General features: G+C 36.6%; 1 protein-coding gene across 1 annotated transcript; it reads right to left on the bottom strand.

Annotated features, from left to right (window-relative positions):
• Positions 1-2,859: 2,859 nt before the first annotated feature.
• On the bottom strand, positions 2,860-15,838 carry LOC114535014. Its single transcript, XM_028556390.1, has 4 exons — positions 15,284-15,838; positions 9,913-10,614; positions 8,487-9,263; positions 2,860-6,070 (listed from the first exon to the last, which is right to left on the bottom strand). Exon 4 carries the CDS (start codon positions 5,719-5,721, stop codon positions 2,860-2,862), a length of 2,862 nt encoding a protein of 953 aa, XP_028412191.1. The 5' UTR covers positions 5,722-6,070; positions 8,487-9,263; positions 9,913-10,614; positions 15,284-15,838.
• Positions 15,839-19,749: the final 3,911 nt, after the last annotated feature.

Genomic DNA, 19,749 nt, shown 5'->3' with positions numbered 1-19,749 from the left:
TCCTCGCGAGCGGAAATAAAAGTATTGGTCTTCTGTGTTCTCGCAATGGTATGTTCCAATGTTACCGTGCCCGTCGTAATTTTCGACGTCCAAACACCTTCCGGATTTCATGTTAATCATTTCTCTTGCTTTCTGTTGAATTCCGGCATTGTCGGTGAAGGTTCTTGTTCTGCCATATCTTCACTTCTGGTAGTTAGGAATTCTCGGGAACACTTGGCACGTGCTCGAATGAACATTTCCATCACCATTTACCCCGGCTGTAAAACAGTTATATGGGGCTTTCGTGTTACGCAACGTACCATCGCTGCACGCAGAAATTTTTTTTGGGATCACTTTCGTTGGGAGCTTTGTAACCGCGCCTGTTGTTATGCAATAACAATATTAAGATGAACTTAACCCGAACAACCGTCATTGCGCATTCATTCACCCCCCCCCTAGCTACGGCCCTGTACACAACATTTCAAAGAGCGAACACAGAGGAACTTTGTTAGGTAAGATGTTTGAGAATCAAAAATGTCGTTTATATAATATATTTTTCCTATTATTTTCTATATTTATTCACATGGCATATGTGCCATTATGTGGACGTTTTGATCATGTTGACATCTAAATTTATAATTATAATTATACCAAGTGTCATAATTAAGAATAAAAAATGCATGAACTACAAAATCGAAGTAATAATAAGCACTAGATAAATAAATTTTGTAGCAAATGAATCGAAATGTTGACCAATATTGTAATTTTTGTACCAATGTTGAGCATTTAATGTACACAAGTATTATTATACACCCACTCCATCACTTTGACAAGTTTACAACATTTACACAAGCATACTTTAGAAAAATCTGGGCTGTAGAAAGTGTTTAACTTTTTACTTAACCCATATACTTTAACATATGGAACATATAACAATGCAATGAATCTGTTGGTCATTGAACAATTATTGCAGAATGCCTAACTGATGAATCATGTCAAAATAGGGCCAGCTGTATAAAAGACTAGTTAATTTTTACCTGTAGTTAAGGACAAAATTCATGATTTAAATAATTTTGCAGTTTATGATCACATATATTGAGTGCAGACAAGGATTTCTCCCATTAATTCTTTATTTTTTGTTGTTATATCCCTCTTTTGACAATTTGACTGTTCTACTTATTCCCCTTCCCCTTTATAAGTCCTAAATTAAAATGCCTCAGTGAGATTTTAATTTTCTATTATTAACTCTTTAACATTAATTTGGATGCCAAAAAAGTGGGAGGGGGGGGGGGGGCTAAAGCCTTAGTCCATGATACTACAACAATTATAGTAATCTTTATTGAGGAAACGTTGTTATCAACTCTCCTGACAAAGGTTCTTAGGTCCACCAGAGAGAAACATTTTCTAGTTCAGGCAGTTTGGGAATTTCATGAGATGCGGCAAAGGAATTGTTCAGAAGTAGTTAGTCTCTTCCAACAGCAGCAAAAACAAGCATATTGTTTAACATAGGCTATTCTGTTCAGTTAGTGTAGTTCATATTAATTAATATTCTTGACATTAGTTAATACTCTTTAGTTAATAACTTGATTGTTACTGCTCATTATCGTTTTGGTCCAGCATTTGCAAGGTTTTTCTTTACATTCAGACTTAAGTTATGTTGACGTTTCTTTTTGGCCAGTTTCCTTATTTTCAGCTTTTCCTTATCATCTGCTTGCCACTTTCTTTTCAACACCGTTTGCAGCCTAGGTTTAGGACCTGAAGGTTGTGCAGAAGATGACTTCACACCAGATTTTCTTCGAGAGATTGACGTTGGCTGAACACGTATCCGTGACCCGTTGTGCAAGACTGGAATAAGATTGCTGCTTTGTTGCTTTCCGAAATGTACAAAAGCATTTGCAAGTGATGCTACAGGCGAATGACCGCGGCATTTTGTTACTATTTTTCGATAAGTCCTTAGAAAATTGTAGTAACATTTCTTAAAGTTAATATCCTCGTTTCGTATTTTCAACTCGATGTCTGCTGCAACTTCCCGATGCAGTTTAAGAATTTTCTCGAGGGCTACAGGTTCGTCCTCTGTATGGCCTAGGACGGTGTCATGCCTATGTTGATCGTCCTCCTTATCTTTTTCCTTGTTTTCTAGGGGCACTGTTTCAATTCTATTTACATCATTCTCCAGGTTCATAACGCTTTCAGATTTTTCATGCAGCTGAACAAACTGTCTTACGTCGAGTTGGGGATTATCTCCTATTGCTAAAACAGCAAGATCGTATCGATCCTGAGCGGATCGTGGGATAAAGTTGCTGTTACCACCTCCGTATTTTAAAGCAACCGCAGCTTGATGTGCACATCCTGAGCCATTTTCTCCACGTGGGCAGGTACAAATCCCTAAACTGGTATTAACTTGGTAGGTAAGGTCCTTGTTCTTTCTGCTTTTAACATTAAAATGAAAAGGTTTTTCAGTGTCTCTGATGATACTGTCAAGCGGCACTGTACTCGCATTTCTTCCAAAGCATCGCGCAGTAACATGAAGATTTTGTGGCTTACCAAACGCAAGAGCTAACAGTTTCCTTTGAAAATACATCTCCAAATCCTCAGTTATAAATTTCACTAACTCTAATAAGTTATACGCTCTGATACGCTTTAAGATGACACATTTAAAAACGAAAATCATAGATTCTGTAAAGTTGTCAGTGTTATTTCCTCTTGTCAGGAGTCCTCTGCGAAAACAAAGTGCCCATTGCTCTTTTCTTTCTATAGCATTTTTAATGTAGTTATTGAAATTTGGATACTTTAACACCGTTTTGTCTGACTGCATCTTGGTTTCATTGGCATTAAAATTTTCTACCGTGTCCGCGAATACCAGTCCTTGGCAAATGGACATTAAGTGCTGCCGATCATTTTATTAATGGAATTAGTACTGTCTAAAAGCCATCTCCAAACAGCTTGAAGAAAGTGAAATATACAGAGGAGAAGAACAGATGAATGCCAATATGCACGCAAAGCATTTCTCTGGGCACTGTCATCATCGGTGAGGAAAATTGAAGGACCAGACGCTACGCCCTTTCCACCAAATGCGTGTCGCGGTAGCACTGATACAACGCTGTGTAAACAACTATTCAAAGTGGATTCTGATTGGCTGGAAGTTATCCACACTGCTAAGGGAAGGGCACCTGACGGATGATGAGTACACATAAAATAAACTGGATTATTGTGTCGATCAAGGCTCCCGGATGCATCCATAAAAGCCATTTCACCAGCCTGGCGTAACTTGTGTACACGTGACATCATTGGAGTACATATGGAAATTATCAACGGTTGCTCACGCTTTTCGTCATTGTTATATCTTTGTAGAAAGATTTTGCCACCATCACTCACTTTATCCTTATTGTATGTCGTAATATACTCTTGCAGATAGTCGAACAATTCGGTTCCATTACATGGTCCTTTTGTTGTTTTCCTCCACTTCTCGTAGAGATTATTAACGTCTCTCAACGACGGGCAGTATTTTCTATCTGCCAAGAGAAGAACAGTAACAGGATCTCTCATCAACGTTGTTTCGTGGTGATGGAACGACTCAGACGCAGACATGCCCTGCTCAAAATAAGTAAGAAATTTGTGCCTTGTCGCAGGTAAGATTTGGCTAAAAGTGGTAAGGTGGTGACAGTTGACGCTATGGTTATGATTCCACCATAATTCCACATCACAGACAATTTCTTCAACTGCTTTCGTACGCACTTTTATTACCATTTTGCTTTCACAATCTGTTTTTTTATCGCGTATGTTAGATAGTAAATGGATCTTGTCAGTGGTTTCAGCATTAGCAGCATGAGTGCAATGACGCTCCTGTCTACGTTTCATAGCTTCGGCTTTCGCTTCTTTTTGGTTCCTGCTCAATGTCTTTCTTTTGCACTCGCAAATATACCACTGGGCAAACGAAACTCTGACACCTTTCCTCTTATAACCCCCTTGAGAATTGTATTTGATGTTTGACGATGCTGCAAATTGAGAAACCCATTTTTCGATTTCCTTTGGTGTTGACACATCTTTAATGTTAAATTTTACCCTATATTTCTTAGATTCCATAGTATCGTCGTTCGAAAGTTCTTCATATTCTAAGCATTTATAAACAGCTGTTGGTGGGAGTATGCTTTGTACATGCTGGGGTAATACATAAGCATTCGTTCTTTCAGGTATATCATCTGGTATATTATCCGGCGTAGCAAGCGAGTAGCAATGATCTTGAAGGATTGTATGACTGTTTTCAGTTGGTGATGATTTGAAAGGATCTGCATCACTGTTCGCTGTTTGTTCGCAACTATTGCTACCTTTGCTGCTGGCAAGTGGAATCGACAAACACGAAAGTTTGTTTCCTGCTATGTCCAATATTAACGAGTAACGGAAATCATTTATGTGTCGTTGCTTAAAATCGATCATCCTACCTTCAGCTATATGCTGTGCCCATTTTACCACAAACACGCCACAATCGACTGAGTTCAACTGTTGTTCAACGTCGTTCGCTGGGATTGCAAAAAAATCCCACTCGTCAACACTATACTTTTGTCCTTGTAATTTCATGGCACATTCAATGAAATTGCCTACGCGTTGGAATGCCCTTTTTGCCCCAATTCCTTGAAAAAGTGAATCCAAATAAACCATTCTTTTTATTGCTGGGTATACGGCAACTAAACACCAGTGATCTGCGTGTAATGAAGGACAGAGTATTACTTCACTATCTAAAATATGAGGGTATAGTTGATCATACTTGCATTTTAAAAATATGTCAAGTGAAGGTTCTGTCATACGTTGGAGAACTTCCATGTTGCAGGTGTGGACTTGTTTTCCCTGCTTAACTGCTTCTTCTTCGATCATCAGAAAAATCTTGTTTACCAAAAAGTTAGATAACAGGGAATCAGAAATCTTGTGTGATGCAGGAAGTAGGCGAATGATGTCTGTCGGATCCCATTCTTTTACTCTGTCACTAACGCTAATGTGTACGCCTGCAATTGCTGTCTCTTGTGCGCGTTTTCTCTCCTCTCCAGTTAGGGATAAATACATGTTCGAATGCACGACATTCCCCTCTATCCTGGTTTTGAATAAACCTGGTTTGGCGCTTTGAAAACCTATCGGTACGTAGTAATCGGGTGGTACCGTTACTTTTATTGTGATATCTTGTTGCTCTTTGTCAGGTGCTGAACTGGTCGGCAATTTTGTGATTTTAGTAATTATTATGTCGTTGGTCGAATTCTCGTCACATCCATGCATCTTTATTGGAGGTGATGAAGGATTAGGAGTTGTCGATATCTTATTTTCGGGAGCTGGGCCCATGGAGTTCGTTTCAGAGCTTGAGACTGCGTTTTTTTCAGCTGTTGACTCTTGTTCAGGTGTTAACGATGACATAGAACTGTTAGAATTAGAAGTGATTGTGGGTGATAAAGGGTGAGGTGAATCTTCTTTTGTGAACTCTTTAGTTTTTGCAGCGTCTGTCACGGGACCAACAGATGTTGACATAGAGAGATTTGTATCTCTACAAGGTACCTTTGAAAGAGTGGCCTTGCGTTTCTTGGATAATGACAAACAGTGCATTTTAGCACGAGAGTTGTTGGAAGAACCCCTTGCAACTGCTTTCGCATAAGTGTTAATATTCAAAACAGGTTCTTTATTCGTTGTAGGCACTGGTGCTTCTTTTGTAAACACCTTTGCCCTAGTGTGGGCTTGTCGCTCCTTTTTCTCGTAAAAGAGCATGTATGCATTCTTCTGGTGATATGCTGCTAACTGTGATGTTTCTTTAACAACGGTATCACTTGTATAAAACCATCTCCCGCTCCTGTTAACGAAGCAAACATAATGCCCGGACGATATTTGGTTTCCTTCATGTGCTATTATTGAAGAAAGGGTGTATTCTGCTCTCGATGTTTCACTTCTGCCATCATTTAAATCGCGTTGATACTCGGGTATGGTTAGTTCAGGTGGGTAATCTATTTCCAAGCTTATTTTTTGACCGTTTGCGTCAAAGCGCAATAACTGAATGCATAATACCTGTGGCAGATTCTGCACTAAGGTTCTTTTCCAGGCATCAGTTCCTTTACCACACCTTAAAAATAGCCAAAAAGTGCATGGGGTACAAATTTATGTGCTAGTATTTTAACACTGTACACTCAAAAAATTACATAAAATAATGTTTTAACACTAAAAAATGAGGTGAGAGTGACAGTAACATTTGAGATGTCTCAATGGAGTGCATAATAACTGTAATTGTACCTGCTTACCCTTACGAAAATATTCTATAGAATATTCTATTGAAATATTCTATAGAATATCCTATAGAATATTCTAAAAGATTTTGGCACTAATTCTATAGAATATTCTATAGGATATTCTATGGCACATTCAATAGAAGATCCTATAGAAGATTCTATAGAAGATGCTATAGCAGATGCTATAGAAGATTCTATAGAAGATCCTATAGAAGATTCTATAGAAGATGCTATAGAAGATGCTATAGAAGATGCTATAGAATGCTATAGGATATGCTACATACAGTAGCATATTCTACAGAACATGCAATTGCAATATTACACAATTAAGAAGTGATATTCACTCTTCTGTGCAATATTATCAATATATTATGTCTAGCCATGAAAAAACATCAATGATGAAAATCACTTCAAGAATAAAAAGATATATATTAGAAATATTGGTATATATGTATCAGTACATCAAAAGTTGTGCAATATTGAATACTTTTGTTTGTAATGTATTTTAGTAATATTAATTATTGTCTATTATTCTATATGTTGGATATTTTTAAAGTGTTTGTCTGACCAGTAGCTCAGTTCATTATTTTTCGCAGGACTTCTTTTTAGCATTATCTTAGCATTACTTGTCACACTTCAGATGCAGGACAACCATATCTTTTTGAAGTATACTCTACATTAAGGAATATGATTGAAAAATTATTTAAAAATGCAGGACTTGTCTTACCATGCTGTGAGTGATGAAATAGTATACAATATATATTTAGCTAACTGAAATAAGTTATCAGCTTACCACATATGCCATTGACTTTTTCCTTGTCAAGTTGTGGCTTGGCATCCTTCTCCTTTATTGCATTGGAGATCTTTCCTGTCATGGAGTGTGTGGACAGAACCTCCCGGCTCCACAATATACCCATAATATTGAGTACACAAAATCCTTTAAATTAATTGCCTTTTCCTTTTAAAACCTTCTGTTGAGTCTTTGTTATTGAGACACTGGGACATAAGGGCACCTACAAATATTATACCATTTTGACCTTTGGTTTATAGTATGATGTTTGGACATAAGCAAATTTGCAAATTTAATAGTAAATGCAAAATTAAACACTTGAGACATTATATTCACTCTTAGAATGATATATTAAAAATTAAGTATTCTATTAAATATAAAGGGTATAGAGAATATTTGTTAATTGCCTGCACAAGCATATAGGCTATAGCATATAACTACAAACACACTCACCACTTAATTCCAATACTTTAGCTTCACATGTTATTGTTGAAATTGTAGATGGGTCAATGGAACCTTTCAGAAATTTTCTGATGGCCTTGACACAATTTCTTTCTCACGATCCTAGTCTATAGTCATGTACCATTCACAAAATTATCCGAATCTTCTGATTCTTCTCACATAATCCAGCGAGTTTGACCAACCTTCTATACTCCTCATCGACAAATTCAAGTACTGCGTATTTTATGTTCAAATACGAAAGAAAAACTCGCTAAATTCTACCAGTATCAGTTATAAAACGTTGAACGAATGACAAAGACGCGCTCACAATTTGAAAATAATGCGTTATGACTTAATAGACTTATGCGTGTCAGTTACACAAGTCCCACATAACTTTGCGGCCTTGTTTGGGCAAAACGCCCGCCATCTAACCTGCGAACAGGCATATTATGAAACAGATATGTCTAAAATACTTGTAATTTGTCCTTACAAAACGAATGATTTTTGCGGAAAATTTTAACATTAAGATTTAAAAAGTATGTCGAGAGGACCTCACACAAAATACGAATATGATGCTATTCAACTTTTGTGTTTCTAGACAGATGAAAACACATTTCTCGACCAATATCAATCGTGTACTAAAATTGCTATATTTTAAATTGCCTTAATTATTACATAAAGTCACATTCTGTATAACATTTTATAGATTATTGTGTACAGCATGTTCTATAGAATATATCAATCGATATTTAATGTGAATTTATGTACAATCGAATATTCTATAGGATCTGTAAATTCTATAGAATATGGCAATGGAATATGCTATAGGATAAGAAGTCCTATAGAATATTCTATAGGATCTGTAAATTCTATAGAATATGGCAATGGAATATTCTATAGGATAAGAAGTCCTATAGAATATTCTATAGGATTTAGAATATGCTATAGCATATTCTATAGGATTCTATAGAACATTTTCGTAAGGGTAATACTGGTGGCATCACAATAATCACTAACTGTACCTTTCACAGTTGTAGAGCTGTTCCAATTGAATTGCTGCAGAATATTGATCCAACAAATCTTGTAAAGGTAATCCCTGGTATATTATGGTTAAAAGAACAAATGAGTTTCCAGTTTTTGAATTTTGTTCAAACAAGATTTGTTTGGTTTGCAACTGCCAGTAAACATGTGCATAAAATCATATTTTCCATTTTCCCTGTATTTTAATACCTAACCAAAAATATGACAAGGTGGTAAGCATTTAGAGTATAAGCAAGGAAAATTTAAATAAATTGTTCTCTTTTTAATAAAAAAAAGTAGACTGTAGAATTTATCAAGGTATACCCATTAGAATGATTTTTAATTTAACATTAAGGGAAAATGTACTAAACTATTTTTGTTACTTCTTAACACCACCATCTTGTGACAATGACTTTCTATCTCTTTGGGTATTACCTTTGTTATAGATAATGGAAGCACTGTCTCAGTGGCAATGTTACTTGTAGTATTGCCACACTCGCTGCATAGAATCTCACTATTAAGTGAGAAGCAAAATGAATTCAGAAATTCAAGGCTACAATATTGTGGAATAAGTTCTGTTGATTGCAGATGATGAGCTTTTTCCTCCAAAATTGTCCAAAATGATTGGAAAAATTCAGCTGAACATTGCTGGGAACCTTTGACATAACCGCTCATAATTTGTGGCAAACAAGAAAGCAGTGCTGCTGGTCGAACCACCTGTGATGCTCCATTATACAATTTGAACACACTCAGTGTACTGCATAATATGCATTTTGTTCCTGAATATAAAATGAATACCAGATATCATTAAAAAATATTACTATTACTATGTATTTTTATCACCACAAACCTAATGTAGATATTTGTACCAGTACTTTAGTTCATCATCACTTTCATTGTAATTATTGGTTCAATCTTCTCTGGTTGTGTTAAATATAGTGGAGCTTTTGCCACTTTCATCACCAGAAAAGAATTCGTAATTCTTTCAATTTTTTTATATCAAACTGTTGGAAAGTGGGGATTTTACCACAAATCATCAGTCTCATTTAACCCCCTCCCAAATTATTGCTGTAGTGCTTGCTATGCACCTGCCCTAAGTGTGGGGTGTCACACCCACCCCTCCACCCATATGTCTGTCCTATGCATACCACTTTGAAAATCTACTACATGGAGTTATAGAATTGTCATATATAAATATTTCAATGCAATACGGTAAATAATGGAAGGCACCAAAATTTATACTTTCCACAATATGAAGTCCAAACGACCCTCCCACAGGGAAATATATTATGTCGCTTTATGCGAAATTACATGGAAAATTACACACATGGGAAATTACACACATATTCAACAAGGGAAACCAATTTCACATATTCAACAAGGGAAACCAATTTCCATAAGGCATAACCACGATTAAAAAACGTTTACCTTCTTTGTTCGCCGTGCATCTTTTCCTGTTGTGCAGAAGTTGACCAAGGCCTTCATTGCAACTCTTTGTTGAGAGAATAGACTGCAATACGCAGTTTACGAAGCATGTATTTCCTGAGTTTACGAAGCCTTTTAATGCGTAACCTGACATCATGATGAAGTTTGATTAAATTTGATTGGTAAATAGCTGAATTTGAATGAATACGTACAATTTCTCCGGTTGAAGATATAGTTTATATTATAAGTATACCACGCTCTATTATTATTTGGTGCGGGAAAATTTCAATATTTCCCGCTAAATGCTAATTAACCGTATTAATGACTTTTCAGGAACATTAATATGCAGTACTTAAATAACCCAAATTGACCCTTTATATCCAAACATGTATTTTGGATAAGGCGCGGTTACAAAGCTCCCAACGAAAGTGATCCCAAAAAAAATTTCTGCTCGCTGCACCAGATGATTTGTTGGTCGTCAAATCCATCACATAGGTAGGTGTGAACATTTCCTCCGCCGGAAAGGTTATCTATGTCAACACATCGCCTCGACTTCATTACGCGGAATTCGCCGATTACTATTGGATCCACACATACCAACTGAGCTGCCGTTGTTGTAAAAGTGGCAATGGCAATACCAACAAAGAGAATGCTTCCTGTGTAAGTATTTCTCGACATCTCAACTTGCTCTGTTTCAAATTCACCCTAAAATTAAAAAAATTCCTTAAATTCCTTGAAGTAGAAACGTGGACACAAAAGGAGTGTTTTGATTCTAAGATTTGGCCCGGCAAATTTCAAGTGCGCCGGACGATGGGAGAACAGGGACCACTGATGCAGAATTCTCGGTCCTCTCTGTAAAGACACATCTTCTGCTTTTCTCGAGGTTCGTTGGTTGTATGCATTTCTATCGTTGTCTCGAGCAGACTTGCAACGAATTGCAATACAATTGTTTACATTGAGAATGCATGAACCACAAGCAAGACCTTTCAAGGGCAACTTTTGGTCCTTGAATGTGAATGAATAATTAATGAGCAGGAAAACCACTAACAAAGACACATTTGATCACGAGATCGCATTTGGATATCTCGATGAAAAACCTCGCCAATAGTTGTACAATGCATTTATCGCATATATAATTACGAAATGTGATCAAAATCACTGGTGATTTTCATAGGACTACGAAGTTGTGTGTTTACTATAAGAGTACGAAGTTGTGTGTTTTGAAATATGACCCACGCTAACTCTGACAAATCCACGAGGCATCTAATACGTTAAGCGGAAACTAGTATGCCTTTCCTGGGCATTGTGATGAACCCCAAAATGAGCCGAAAAAATCAAAATTTCGATCAGTGAATTTGAAAATTTTTTTCTTAAAATTTCTCAATCTGGACTTAGGTTTCTGTCCTTCCAGGCAACTGCCAATGAATAGAAATTTGAAATCCATATACCCTCTCGTATATGCTTTTGATCATTACTGAGCCAAGCGTCACATTTGAGTTATTTTGAGTATAGATATTAAGCAGCGGAATTCTAACTGAGTATTAAGTTTTGATAAAAGTCTTGTAGGTCAGTGTTAATACGCTTGGAAGAATATTAAAATTTCTCACAGTTTACGGATGACGCGTGTGCGAGTTTCTTTCGGCACGGGGTTGACGAAAAATTAATTCGAGAGAGCTTCCGCAGCTGACATTTTTAAATTATATTTTGAATGCCCAGAAGTGGAAGTGGAGTTATATAAATAATTTGGCGCAAAAGCGCGCTTGCAAGTTAACAAAAATTGATCGATGATCGTGCTTGTAAGAAAGCTTTTTTACCGCATATAAAAAGGTCAGTCAAGAAAAATAGTGAAGAACGCCAAGGGTTTATTACTCCGTGGAAACCCTAAGGAAACTCTTATCGGCGGTTAATTAAAGAACATATACAGAGTATTTGCATAACATACAGAACATACAGAGATTGCATGCAGGTGAGATTTCCACGGCAAGAGACCTCTTCGCCTTCGGTGAGTATTGTGTTTATTGAATATTGTGTTTTCTACATTTTTTTAACGAATTTCCTTGTGATAAGTTAATGGGTTATGCGTTAGGCATGTATGTCCTTCAAGCTTGTCCATGAACAAAAATATCAAACATGATCTTGAGGCTGCGATGCATATTAATTCGCAGCAGTCATGTGTAAATTGCAAATTTTGCATATAAATTTTAATAATAGTAGGTTTATCAAGTTAGATTAAATGTCGTGATATGATTTCAGTTGATAAATTGAGATTTTGTACAGTTCTTAAAAGATCAGGTACATGTGATTTTTTACGACATTTAATCATTTATTCAATATTATTGCTGTAATTAATTGCAAATTATCTAAATCATCACAAATTGGTTGCAGAATGTAACAAAAAACACAGTCTGTCATGGACTTCTAAGCCGTTATGAAATTTAATCTTTGTTAATTTCTAAGTCTTCAGTCTTTCGGCAAACAGTTGATAGCTACACTGTGATAAATACTTAACTTTTTAATTATCGCAGCAATGTTGCTGTAGTATATATGAAACATCACTGCTCCTGGTATATGCATGTAATTATATTTATGTACTTAAAAAAAACACAGTCTGGCTTGGACTTCTAAGCTGTTAAAGCCCCGCGTACACTGGAGGAAACAGCTGAGCTGAGCGTCACTCGTTGACTAAACTGTTTCCTCAAGTGTGCTATGTTGTATTCTGCGTTTTCTGGCACGCGTGCTATCGACGTCGGATATTCAACATGTTGAATACTTTTGTGCACTAGTGAACATTTCCTCATAGTGTGCACAGCAGTTGGTGCGAGGAAACAGCTCAGCCAACAGGATATAAGAATAGAATGAAACTCAATGAATCATATAAGTCATTACTTGTAATTTATTTGGCAGTGATTTTAATGATTTCCCTACTAGCCTAATTAGGTAATTTATATAAATAAATTACAAAAAAGTTGTGCTGATAACAACCATAAAAGCGTTGGTCTCGCACTTTTGTCCGAGTATGTTTCTTTTATGTCTCATTTGAACAGTACGTAGATGTTGAACAGTACGTCAAATTCACACCACAATTGCAAGACCGTCAGTTGAGGAATTCCGGGGCAATGAATTTCGCGCTACCAAAAACAAAAACCAAGCAGTTCGAACACAGCTATTTCATCAGAACGTGTAGGTTATGGAACAGTTTACCAACTTCAGTAAAGGAAGTAAAATCACCACGTATTTTTAAAAATCTTTTGAAGCAAAAGTATTTCTTGGGTGTGCGTCATGTATTTGATGTGGATGTCTTTTGTACGTGGCGTTCTATTTGTCTTAAATGTAACTCTATACGTAATCTTTCTTCAGATAACCTCAGGCTATGTTGTTAATCGTCTGAATCCACGTTTGTATTGTGTGTATATCTTGTCGAAATTTGTAAATAGTTATATATGTTAACCTTGTAGCTATTGGGAGAATGCCTTGGTTAGGGTTGTGCTCTGTCGCAATCTCCCTTGTTGTCAAGTGTAATATTTAGACTTCACAACTAAAATAAAGTATATATATATATATATATATATATTTTGACATCATACCTAATTTTAGTGCGCAGTGATAACCGATTTGAGCAGTGATAAAAGTAGAACGTGCAGTGATAAAATGAGAAATATGCAGTAAACTGTGTTTTCTCAACAGACCTCACTCTGCTGGGATGGATTCATAAGTTATTGTCCCCCAAAATACTTGAAATTAAGTCACAGCGACTCAAAAATACAGAAAAATTTCGCAGAACCCCTACAACGACCCTGTCTTTAAATTACCAATTTCCAGTTAGGATCATTTTCATCATGTCCCCCTCTTCTTGTGAAGATATGTGCAGTGATAAAAAATTCTTAAAATTAGCTATGTTTGACATCATATATTGAGCTCAATGCATGCCGGGACCTTTTAAAGTTTTAATAGCCAAAAATATGGACGAAAGCTGAACCGTGGCATGATTCCACGGTTGCGAACCAATGTATAGTCTCACTAGATTTGTACCGCCAATATATTTCTTTATGTCTGATATTATTTTGTGCAACAAACTGCATGAACATAGTCAAGACAATCCCAACTCAAGTTTGTAGGTGAGTTATTACTTATTTCATTATTTATTTGAAATAAATAATGAAATAAGTAATAACTCACCTACAAACTAAATTATTTCAGATGTTCGCGCCGCTATTTCTTAGCGCCAAAAATGTCATCAAAATGACAGTAAGGAAATTTCTTTTATGGAAGTTACCTTTGAAGCATGTGCTGGAGAACGGCGAGGGATAAGCCACTAGGGGGGGAGGATAAAGTTCATACTGGGCTTTATCAGCCACGCGAGGCATAAAGTTCATACTGGGCTTTACCAGCCACGCGAGGCACAAAGTTCATACTGGGCTTTATGCTCTGTTTTTATACACATATGCATGGGCTTGAATTTAAATCTTATAACATTTAAGCGTACAGGAGTTAAAGCCCCGTTTACATTACACTCGATTTATTGGCACGGCACGGCTAAAATGGGTACCCGTGCCTAATTTTATTAGTGCTCAGACTACCAAAACAAAGGCCGGGCACGGATGAAATGGGCACGGGTACCCATTTTAGCCGTGCCGTGCCAATAAATCGAGTGTAATGTAAACGGGCCTTAAGATTTATGCATCCAATACAACCTCTCAGATCACTGAGATCATGACGTCACGAGGCGCCTCGGCAAAATTGAGTTATCATGCGCTTGGAGTCATTTGTCCCCTTTCTTTCAACTATTGGTATAAAGGGCGAAAAAATCAAATTGAAGGGAATGATAATTCAGTTTTGTAGAGGATCTGACTTCTGATTGGTTGATTTTTGTATTCAGATCAGCTGGAAAGGGTATAATCGGGCGGATTAACAATGTGGGCAAGTCCATTGCAAAGAGGAAAAATCAGATCAAAATTTGTCATTGAAATTATAGGTCCTGGTCATGTGTTCAATGCCGAGCGAAGACAGTATATAAAGCCTCGATTCTCGATAACGTAATCTATATCGTCAATAGCGAACACTAACAGGCGATTGCGGAATCGCAGCAAGGCTGCACACAGTAGCTATATGTGTATTTGGCAGTATTAACAAATGACCGGCAAATTTTTACAGTGAATACTAACCGTATTCGAACTTGTATTCGCTCGTACTGTGAATACTCGGCTTTTCATGCAGTGTGTTTAAAAAAACAAAAATGATTTCATGCTGTGCATACGAATAGCTATGCATTTTCCGAACAAAAAAGTGCGAATTAGATAAAGTGATTTAAAATAAACTGATGCGTCGATCGTGCATCTTTATAAACAATTCGCGATGCAAAAAAATGTTAACTCACCTCTATATGCAGAATATCTTGGGATCTTGCGGACTGAGTTCAGCAAATGTTCCTGACCTGAGAGACCGTGGCCCCGATATGAAGTTAACACTCTTTGGCCTGACACTTTTATCTGCCGAGCATGTCAATTACAGCATGCAAATGAATGGAAATGAAAATTTCAAACAAGGAGCACTTGTCACGAATTTACTGATGTGCTTTGCAAATGCTATAGTCAATGTTTCCCCTATGATGATAATTGAATATTAATGTTAACTTAAAACATGGAACACAGCTTTTAGAAAAACGTTTTCATTATATAGAATATTAAAGTTTCGTCTAATCTCTAGATATATAGTGAATGAGTTAGAATTTGGTATATCTGTATGTATATGCATATTTTATATACATAAAATGTATAACATCACAAGGATATAGGGGAAACATTAGATATGCAAAAATGTAAATCATATCAATTAACAAGGTCATGTAGGCGGGGAAACATTAATCACACGCAACACAGTAAACAGTCTGCAAGAAATCTCCGACACTCAATGCAATTGAGTAGTAACAGCCATTTCAAACAAGGAACATTTGTCACGCAATTAATAATGACAACGATTCTTCCTTGAAATAATTGATTATTAAATGTGTATACTATAGAGATCAATTTGACAACGACACGCTTTTAATATACAAAAACACAGCGAGCAAAAAAAATCGAATGCATCAAAACATATTTATTACCCTCCAGTTTCTTTGTAATTTTGTTTAATAGAAGTTAGATATTCTTTCCGAAAGATTTGAGAATATGCTGAAATTAAAAATATCTTGAATATATGAGAATTATGTTTTGAATCTCACTTCTATATTTCGACGCCGTCTTGAAAGAAAATGTAAACAGATTGCCGCCAAAATGACATACGACAATTTTTCACGTGTGAAGAATATCGTACGTCCAATCAAAAGCCGTGTATGGCATTTTTTTACACATGAAATACATCGTACGTCCAGTCAAATTGCATGAAATTAATTTACACGGTGAAATACGATTTTTATTTCGTCATTCTGCTGCGAATGAATCTCTATATACACATATAATAATAATGTATAGCTTAAAACATGGAACATACATGCAGCTATTCAGACTGAAAACGTTTTATCCTATAAACGTAAATTATTGAGTTAGAATAATAGAATTTGGAAATTCACTAAAGAACATCACAAGGCTACAGGGGAAACATTAGATATGCAAAACATATCAATAAATATATCAATTAACACTGATTATTATGTAAAACATATCAATTAACAAGGTCATATAGGCGTAGAAGCGTTAAGTATACAACACAATAAACAATCGACAAAAAATTGAGGGAAACACGATGTAATAAAAACATATATAGCTACCTTAACAGTTAACGCATTCATCACTTAAGAAATAAAAAACATTTGCTGTGTTTCTATACAGTTATAGAATAACGCTTCGGAGTTTGGCACAACGAGAATCGGTTCTCGTAAAATATCGTGATTTGTCGGTGGCTCGCATATTAATATTATATCTATAATCCCCACCGACAAATCATGATATTTTGCTCGACTTTCTCGAATAATTGATTATTAATTGATCTGTTTTGTGTACATGTCTGTCTTATTCATCATGTTTCCCCTATAACCTTATTGAGTGTTTTTACATATATAGGGGAAACATTAAACATGCAAAAATATAAATTATATCAAATAGCATGCTCATGCATATAGGGAACATTAGATGAGATACACGAAAATAAAACAGTCAATAAGGTTATAGGGGAAACATGATGTGTGTATATATATATATATAACTTTTATATATAAGTCTAAAAAAAACACATTAGCTACGTATACAACAAGGCTATTGGGAAAATATAGATACGCAAAACTGATATAAATCATATTGATTAGCATGGTCATGCATGCATACAGGAGAAACATTAGATATACGATCGAGAAAATAAAACAGTCAATAAGGTTATAGGGAAACATGATGAGGAATACACACGTAAAAATTACACCAAACATGCATATGAATTAACAATCATTGAATAAGGTTATTAGCGCAACATATATAAAACAACGTATATATATATATAGCTCGGTTCGGACGCGAGCAATCCGCTCTATGACAAAATATTCCTCGTGTGGGGATAATATTACGCTGCCCGTTGGACGACCGAAACGGTAAGGCTTCACATCAGCCGTGTTTAAAAACATCTGAAACGTTTGCATAACAGTTCCTGAGCTAACAAAGAGCTGTGATGCTATTTCATCATAACTTCGGTCATAAAACAATTGTTGGTAAATCATTCTCCATCGTAAATCATCATTCAGGCATTTTTGATTGACAATAACCAGTGTACGCGGCTTCATATATTGAACGCGCAACTATCGCGAAAAGACCCACGCTAGTCATGCATATAACAAATCATGTGATCGATATTTAGATTTTTAGGCATATATGTATATGACAACCTTTTTGATATCGACTGTTTAAGGTCCCTATTAAGGCAGAGCGTTTAACACAAAATGTTTTTTCGCTTTCAAATACGTAGTACAACTAGAAGCTTAAATTGTAGTTACCTATAAAAGGCAATGAAACCAGAGTTAGTTCGTACAATCATTTCAGCGTCCGCGATGAATGCGATCGCAACCAGAATTAATAGATTTCATATCATTTTCGTATTTTTTTTTTCAATCCTCCTTCATATCCAATGTCCAAGGCATGATTCATGAAAGGGTTGAACGGGAAGACGCCGCTATCAACTTTTTGAGGCTTGCATGCATCCCTGTATCCAAAAGCCTTTTCTGGAAGATCAGGAAATATATCGTATTTTGCCGCGGTTCTCAATGTATTTTTACATTCAACGGTACGGCTGTAATATTTCTGAAATTCGTCGTTCCCAACTCTTAGAGAGCCAAATGATATGACGGCATCAGGTCGCCGATGATAATGACCACTTACAAATGTAGAGGCCACGGTTGCCATCGCTCCACCAAGACTATGACCGGTTACAATGATTTTGTAACTTCGTGGAATTGAACGATATCCCGCTTCAAACCATTTCTTTATGTCAGAGTAACGATTTCTAAATCCTTGATGAATTCTGAACCGGTCTCCATTGAAGCCCCGTTTACACTACAGTCAATTTATCGGCACGGCACGGCTAAAATGGGTACCCGTGCCCAATTTCACTAGTGTTCAGGCTACCAAAACAAAGGCCGGGCTTGAATGAAATGGGCACGGGTACCCATTTTAGCCGTGCCGTGCCAATAAATCGAGTGTAGTGTAAACGGGGCTTGATTTTCACTTCGACTAGGAATACGTTTAAATTTTTTAGCCAATCGTTTCTGGTGGTTGTCTCACGAAATCCAAAAACAGCTAATTTTTGTTTGTGATTTCTAAACACCAAAACTTTGGTATCTCGTCTTTCGTAGCCTTTTGCCACCCAAATACCAATCTCCGATGCTGCAGGATCTTCGGTAACCCTGGCGCGTTGTCCTCTCTTGCATATAACCGTTGCTGATGAACCGCTCAGTTGAGAATGGTAGATAGCCAGTTTGATGAACTTACCGGCAGAATTAACTGGCTTTTTGGGCCGTGCGGGCTTTCTCCGAACCCACCATCCGCTTGCAGTGGAGAAAAGTAGTGACCCGTCAGTTAATAGAGAGGTCAGAGGTTAAGATACCCGGATTCCGGTGCACGGGTACGGATAGCCTTATTTTGTTCAATGAATATCCATCAGTGTTTCTCAATTTTTTTGAAGATCAACTCCACAATTCTTTTTCAGTAGACTTTAGCCTCTTGAGGTAAGCATGATTTTTATCATAAAACGTGCAAACAACAAGAGTTTCCAATGAACAAATTATGGCTACCCGTACCTGCATACCGAAACCTGGGTATCTTAATTAACCTCTCTATTGCTCCCGTTTTCACACAATTATACTGTTTACTGGTACGGTGCATGCCTAAACTTGGCCTAGTGTCTGCATGTATCTATAATCAGCTATCAGTTTGAAATTAATTTTGTGCTCTCCGTAGACTCAATCTTCAAACTCCTCCCTTAGTTTCTCATATGCAATGCCCCGTATATCCGTTAACTGTTTATAGCTGATGTGATTGACAGCTCGAGTAAGAGCCTCTTAGAAACTTGTATTTTGAAAGAAATTCGACTCGACCAAAACTAAAAAGGTTTCTAGTTGAACGGAAGGAAACCCCAGACAAAAACTTTGATGTCTAAAAGAAAATAGCTATTTGTGGAAGCCATCACCACGGTTTTGCCAATTTTGCCAACACAGTTAACATACTCATAGAAAATATTCAATTTGGAAGGCCTCCCAAACCCTTTAAATTAAAATATTTTCCGAAAATCTGCAAATGAAAGGTATCAAACTCCCCGAAACTCCACGGTTCTTCTTCTGACGTATGTTATTTTGCGCCAAACGTTGTC

Source organism: Dendronephthya gigantea, unplaced genomic scaffold (assembly GCF_004324835.1).
Source record: "Dendronephthya gigantea isolate DGI-Jeju-01 unplaced genomic scaffold, DenGig_1.0 000109F, whole genome shotgun sequence".
NCBI lineage: Eukaryota > Metazoa > Cnidaria > Anthozoa > Malacalcyonacea > Nephtheidae > Dendronephthya > Dendronephthya gigantea.
The sequence above is the reverse complement of the archived record's forward strand: the minus strand, read 5'-3'. Positions and strand labels throughout refer to the sequence as shown.